The following is a 7,649-nucleotide window of genomic DNA, read 5'->3' on the forward strand; positions in this document are numbered from 1 at the left end:
GCCAATTTGGTATATTTTATATACCTGGTTATTATTAAAACATACACTGACTGCGGTTCAGCACTACATTTACCACCACGTCGCCAAACCAACCCAACGCACCACCGGTTTTATAAACTAAATAATAAAAATGCCTCTTGAATTTGAGTTAGCACCTGGTCGTAAAATTGGTGGTGATAATCCTTGTTTTATTATTGCAGAAATTGGCCAGAATCACCAAGGTGATATTGAAATTGCAAAACAGTTAATCAAAGTCGCAAAGGTAGGCACCACCTCTCTCTGCTCTCCTCTGTCCATGAGATAATTGGCACTCAAAACACCGCCGGCTCCCGGTGGTGATATACTGTATATAAGTTGCCCGGTCTTTACTACGCCTAGCTTAGCTAGAAGTAGTAGGCTAATCTAAAACAGTGACAGTCATATTTGCTAATGTATTTAATTAAAATCTGAAACAAATTATATTAATTATCAATTTGATAAATTATATTCATTATTTTTATCTCAATTTTATTCATTATTTTTATCTCAATTTTATTCATTATTTTTATCTCAATTTTATTCCAGGAAGCAGGAGCAGACTGTGCCAAGTTCCAGAAAAGCGAGTTGGACTTTAAATTCAACAAGGCAGCATTAGCTAAACCATACACTTCTAAACATTCCTGGGGCAAAACTTATGGGGAACACAAACGGTTCTTGGAGTTCAGCCATGACCAGTACAGGCAATTGAAGGCATATGCGGAAGAGCTTGGAATATTTTTTACAGCATCTGGCATGGATGAAGTAATATATACATACCAAATTTATGATATTAGGAAAAATAATGAAATTCAATATTTTTTTATATTTTAATTTTAATCAATTAATTTAAACCTATGGAGTACACAAAATCCATTGAAACTGTACTATATACAATTGGCCAACCCTGTCCTCTTTATATTAAAAAATAATATTTTCTTTTTTTTAAAAGGCTGCACAAGAATTCCTCGATGAGCTTAATGTACCATTTTTCAAGATCGGTTCTGGAGATACGAATAATTTAAAATTCCTTGCTAAGTCAGCTAAGATGGGCCGTCCAATGATCATATCATCAGGAATGCAAACACTTGAGACTATGAAAAAAGTAATTATAACTAAATAATGGAATACCAATAGTAAGAGGGAAGAGTAAGTTTAAACACTACATCCATCCTCTATTCATGAGACATTCTTATTAAGGGGACAATTGTGAAACAAACAAATACAATGATTTAACACTACAGCTACTGTGTCCCCTTTTCAGGAGACACCCCTATTAGATGTTCAACTGCAAGTGTAATATTAACATAATTTCACATATTATATGCTATCTTTTTTTTTCAGGTATACAAAACCGTAAAACCTTTCAACGAAAACTTCTGTTTTCTTCAATGTACCAGTGCTTACCCTTTGGCTCCCGAAGATGTACATCTGCGAACAATGGATGTATGAACAATTTAATATTATATTTCAAATATTATTATACACTAGTAATGCAGTTTTAATTTCACAATGGTGCAAACTCATTTCATTTATTTCATTTATTCCACATTTATTTAGTCATCAATTACAGTACATCATAATTACAGTACAACTGAAAACAGGGATCCTGCATAAAAAAGCTGTAGCTTCGATTTTTTGTAGCCTGACCCTTTTACATAAGAACAAGTATATACTGTAGAGCTTAAATAAAACAAAGGTGTTTCTCCAGAATAAACTAATTTAAAGATACATAATAACTTCTTAAATTCTACTAGCCATGTTATTGCAAATGTTGGTGTAGCAAAACACATTTATTTTGCTATTTCTTAAATTCAACATTTCAGGATTTTTATTCATTGTGTTGCTTTTTCACAGAATACATACAGACACTACAATAGAATTTCAAAAAGCATTCACACATTATAGTACAACTTTATCAAATGCAAATTTTCTTGTGTAATAGGTTTATCGTAAAGAATTTCCAGACATTCCTGTCGGCTATTCAGGTCATGAAAGTGGTATGACCATAACAATTGCAGCTGTTGCCATGGGTGCAAAGGTTGTAGAGAGACACATAACGATGGACAAATCATGGAAGGGAAATGATCACGAAGCCTCTCTAGGTAACTATCTTACGTCACGCCATGGTGATTTGTTTATCTACATTGTCGAGCATTTTTCATCATCATCTTCCTATACCCATTTGAGTACAGTATAGTCGCACATGGTTGAATTGAATTGTTATGTTCAGTGGCTGTACACCGGGGTTACCACCATTCGTTTTCGAAAGATGTACCAGGTTCTTTAAAGTGCATATGAGCTAGATGTGTACACTGGATCTACAGTTTATATCCTATGCTTATCCGAGAAGACTCATTCTACCACCAAAACCATGGAGCAAGTGAGCCTCGAACCCTTGCCGATGTTATGGCTACGTAATTACAGTTCCACTGTCTTCCCTGCTAGGCCACTCACTCGCACATGTTTTATTATTAATAATAATAATAATAATATAATAATAATAATAATAATATAGTAAGTAATGTAGAAGAATAAATATAAATAATAAAGTAAATTGAACAAATATTTAAACTTTTTTTTAGAACCGGATGAGTTGACTGACCTCATCAAACAAATCCGAATTGTAGAACGTTCGTTTGGGTCACTTGTGAAGGAGATGAGAGAATGCGAACTGCCCACATACAACAAAGTAAGTTTTTGTGGAAAATCGGCCTAATATAATCACATAATAAAATATTAAATCAGCATTAGCAAAATATTGTATGTTGTGCAAACCTTGGTCAGGATTCAAGCCCATATCTTCAGTTCAATAGCCTGGAATCCTACCTCCTAAACCATAGATTGCATCTCATTACTAAAGGATGCTTATAAGCAAAGATATCGTAGTCCAAGAAAGTTTTGTTTTACCTGAATCATATAAATTAACAACCTCACCATTATTGTGTTTTTTATTTTATTAGTTGGGGAAAAGTGTTGTTGCAGCAAAGGATATACCAGCCGGAACAATCATCTCGGAGGAGCACTTGGGTGTCAAGGTGGCCATTCCCAAAGGACATGCGCCGGAGAACCGAAGTGAACTTTTAGGAAAGAGATCCAAAAGAACGATCGAATACGATGAGAGTATCAACCTGGAAGATTTAGTAAATGAGTAGAATAATAAATAAATATGTTGTCCTACAATTATATTCTGGACCCACCTTGAGCCAAAATCAGTTTCTGAATTATTAATAAACTCATAATTTTTTTTTTTTTTTTTTTTAATTTTTAATTGTTTTAGTAAAAGAAGGGTATACTTACAACAATGTATAAACTGAACAGATGATCTTGTTATGGTATAGAAGGTGTACAATACTTAGGATTTATATATATACTTTTGAATTTATCTCATCAAAGAGTAGTTATCTAAAAGAAAAAAAACATCAGGTTATGGATAATTTTTATTGAAATTTTCCTCTTTCCAATGAAGCAACTATATCATAGAATTTATGAAATATAATCATAGTTTATTATCATAAAATTATTATATTTTACACTGGTTTTACAGTGATGAATTATGTGAGCAGCTTATTGTTGCTGATACAATAATACAAGTAAAGGCTCACAGAGTTTTTTATGTAACTTTTTATTTTGAAACTTTGTAGAGACGATTATAATTATTTCCAGAGCTTTTGATCATGAATTCATTTTTTTAAATTGTCATTAAGATTCTCAAAAAGTAAATAAATTATTGCATACAAAAGTTAGTCATTTATATATTCAATCTTTGGTCTGTGAACAACCTATTTTCTTATTCTAACTAATTTAAAATTGGATATTAATTCTAAATATTGTGTCGATTGTCATGCGAATCCTAAAACCGTACTAAGAGATTAACAATGATAAAAGTATGAAGTAATGTCACAGATACCTAGTGACTACTGATAAGAACTATAACGGAATATGGGTAAACATAAGGAAAAAATCAGCCATAAAAAGAAAGAAATGGCAAGCTTTAGTCAAACACTATATAATATATACCTCTGCATTTTACTACGGCTACATACATATGAAATATCAACCAGATCTTGAGAAACATAATTGGAAGCTTGGTAGCAGAAAGATCGTCAAGAAAACTATTTAAAAAATTGTATTAAAATGTAATACAGTATAACAAGGAAATTCTAAATCGTTTTAGAAAAATAAAACACTTAAATGTTTCGAGGGCGCAATATGTGGTTTTTCGAAAAGCAAATTTAAAAAAGAAATGAAAACATAATATTTGTTTCTTTAGGATATTTATTTATTTTATAAGAGAATTCTACTGTATATTTGAGAGAAAGTGTGTTTTATGTATATTGAATTTTTTAGACAGGTAGCCCTAATTTATTTATATAGCTATTTATATTTCAATGTTTAGGGGCTGAACTTGATTAGTTTTAACTATTTTTTAGCCCTTCCCTTGATAAAAGTATTATTTGTATGTTACAATGTTTATAATTTATATTTATGAGTAAAAAATAAATGAAAAAATGAAATAAATGTTATATAAAACAAATAATGATGTTTTATATTCGTGTAATGGTACAAATAATGGCATTTGCTGAATGATGAAAGGTTAAATATCAAATCGGATGTCGCCTCGTTGATATATTAATAACCATTCATCATTCATCTCTTGCAATTATTTGTACCATTACACTCATAAACATTTATTATTTGTATATTATATAACACCTATATAAATTCCTGTCATTTGATTGGACGAATGTGGGTCACATGGCGTGCAATAGTACGCACTATTCAACGATCGTTAAATAGTACTTTTTGAAACATTTTTGTGTACGAAAAAAAAACGTCTAGATGTTATATAAAACAAATAATGAATGTTTTGTATTCGTGTAATGGTACAAATAATGGCACTTGGTGAATGATGAAAGGTTATATCAACTCGGCTTTGCCTCGTTGATATAACCTTTCATCATTCACCTCGTGCCATTATTTGTACCATTGCACTCATAAACATTCATTATTTGTATACTATGACATAAAGTAGTTTTAGTTTGCCGCCCTCTTTAGTTAGAAAACTTTTTTTTACACGTTCGTGTTGCTTTCCTGGTCGGTACAGTTAGTAACGGTACTGCCCATATGGATGTGCGGTACAGACAGATTGTTAGGTACCTGCACATGTTATACTCAACTAACAAAAGTATAAAATATTTATGATTTAAATTTATTTTTGCGTCCAGATAATAAAACATGAAATAATTATGTTGATCCATTTAGCCTAGCATTGATTAAGAAGAATTTGAATTGTGATAGTGTTAAAAAGATCTTTATAGAAATATACATTTTTTTTATAATTTGGAATTTACAAAGCGATGTACATTAAAACAATTTATGAAAAACGAAAGAAAACTAAGCTTTTGAAAGATCGTTGTACTTTTTTGTTTGTTTCTTCCAGGAATCTGCCGAAATTTGTATTTCACTTGTCAATATTTGTTTTCTAAATACTTGGCTATTATAACGAAACAAAATACTCGCCACGAGCATTGCTATGCGTATTCACTATAATTTCAATTTTCCAGATGAAGGCTAAATCATACATCATAATTTCACTTTAAGTCATTTAAGACAACACTAAGTATTCTGCGATTACGGTTACTTCTCTCGAAGGAACAAAACGTCAAAGTTCTTTACAGCAATCTGTCAAGCGTGTTGGAGAAACTAATTCAACTACGAATGCTGTATTTTGTAACAGTTTTATAAAGAGGTCATTCAACCATTACATACGTAATGAAGGTAGGCTGTGACAATTAAATTTGGAAACAATTGGTACCGATAGCAAGACAAATTGTACACTTTTTGGTATCGATTTAAAACAAATCAAGCTGGAACTCGATCCTTCCATCACACTTTGATGATTTATTTAGTTTAAATCTTAATTTTCACAATCACAAAACTTTAAATTGGAACGACACCTCTTATCCAGTTATGTTTAATTATCCTTTCACTTATTTGTAGTTTTAATATTTAGCATTTTTCGGTACCCTGAAACTAAAAGTCTTCATTACTGTTTTTGTCCTGTTTCCGGTTCTTGTGTTGTCTGTTTTCTTTTTCAGTTTTTATAGGCTGCCTCATACAAGCTTCGCTTTTTTGGAATGTTGCCCCTCTTATTTTAATCATATTTACTGTTAATTTTTATTTACTATGAAATTATAAGAGAAATAAATGTTAATTTGATTGATTGATGCCTAGAAAATGTCAGGCGCTTAGTTCTCACTACGACGTAACGCAAATAAGACGCGATGGATCCATACACGCGCAAACCGACAAAAAAATAATCGTCCTGAGGGCGAAATTTAAGCTGTACTCTGTACATAATGCAAGTTTAGAAGCAACATGAAACTATTCTACTCTACCTACCGTACATACGCATTGGCCTAGCTATTTAGGCTACAGTACACACAGAGAATACATTATTGTTCATGCTAAAATAATCGCAGTCAATACTTAACCAGGGGCCTAACTTTTTAGTAAACAAGGTAAGCTAAGCCACATTTCCGTTTTCTGAGCTAAGCCGGGTTAGGGAGGCAGTTGGACAGAACAAACACCTGTGCTTTCATTTCAACACATGGATTCAGTATTGGAATAATGACTGTCAAATTTCGATTGACGTTTGGTTTGGCTCTTTCCTGTAATGTTCTGCGCTTAAAACATTAACTTGAGATCAGTTCGTAACCCGGATTCTCCCTAGGTAGTGCACGAGTTTGCTATTGTTTCTTTCTTGTCAAAATGATCAGTTCCAAGAATTTTCAATTCCATTTCAAATTATTTTTTGTTGTTGGTAGAACCTGTACATTGATGTGCGCGCCTGTATCATGCCTGTATCATCCGCAAGTTAAGCTTGCGCAACGCAAATAATTTGGCCAATCACGATCGACTCGTATCTTTCCAATTCGCGCTATATAGGTCTATTATGTTATAATATTAACAACATAACGTATAACGGAGGAATGATAAGGTCTGACCTTACCTCAATAATTAGGTCACCAATCCAATGGGAGGGAGTCGCATAGTATGGGAAGTTGGCAGATTAAGAAGTGCTAACTGTGAGGCTAGCGATAAGACGCTCGGCTCTCCCCGGACGTTCTCCCCGGACAGGCATAAGGTGGCCCTATATAATGCAATGTACATACGTTACGTGCATTTCTAAACCAATCAAATTTAGGAATATAGGTTTCGGGAACTACTACAAACATGACATAACGCAAATATTCTATGCGTTTACAACAAAAGTTTGTATTAAAATAAAATAGTATACAGCTCAAACCAGGCTAAATGAATCGGCATTATATAACTATTGATATTTATTATTGTCCGCATTATATATTATATTAAATTACATGCCTAATTCAATACATGCATTTTTCATGAAGAATAATGCATGTAACTTCAGTAAATATTCAACCCAAATGTGTCTAGGCCTAAAAGGTAAGCTCATGGTGGCATGATGATGACCACAAAGAGTACAGGCATTTATAAAAAATAACCACGTGTGTGTATTAACGATTATTGTTACCGAAACAAACTACACATTATTCAATAGTTTCACTTCTTTTCGTAGAGCTTTGAAGAAACGCACTGAAAATAAT

At 32.4% G+C, this 7,649-nt stretch overlaps 1 protein-coding gene across 1 annotated transcript; it reads left to right on the forward strand.

The window, feature by feature from the left end:
* Positions 1-64: 64 nt before the first annotated feature.
* Positions 65-4,178, forward strand: LOC140047052 (N-acetylneuraminate-9-phosphate synthase-like). Its single transcript, XM_072091849.1, has 7 exons — positions 65-262; positions 565-780; positions 968-1,120; positions 1,360-1,461; positions 1,961-2,120; positions 2,601-2,707; positions 2,979-4,178. The coding sequence occupies exons 1-7, from the start codon at positions 131-133 to the stop codon at positions 3,168-3,170; spliced, it is 1,062 nt and encodes a 353-aa protein (XP_071947950.1). The 5' UTR covers positions 65-130; the 3' UTR covers positions 3,171-4,178.
* Positions 4,179-7,649: the final 3,471 nt, after the last annotated feature.

This window comes from Antedon mediterranea, chromosome 4 (assembly GCF_964355755.1).
Source record: "Antedon mediterranea chromosome 4, ecAntMedi1.1, whole genome shotgun sequence".
Classification (NCBI taxonomy): domain Eukaryota; kingdom Metazoa; phylum Echinodermata; class Crinoidea; order Comatulida; family Antedonidae; genus Antedon; species Antedon mediterranea.

What these genes read in the sequence shown, in the direction of transcription:
- LOC140047052 (XM_072091849.1), top strand. Translation starts at nt 131, where the DNA reads ATGCCTCTTGAATTTGAGTTAGCACCTGGTCGTAAAATTGGTGGTGAT. An exon ending in TGATCACGAAGCCTCTCTAG is followed by an intron (nt 2,121 to 2,600) that starts GTAACTATCTTA and finishes ACTTTTTTTTAG; the next exon opens with AACCGGATGAGTTGACTGAC. An exon ending in AACTGCCCACATACAACAAA is followed by an intron (nt 2,708 to 2,978) that starts GTAAGTTTTTGT and finishes TTATTTTATTAG; the next exon opens with TTGGGGAAAAGTGTTGTTGC.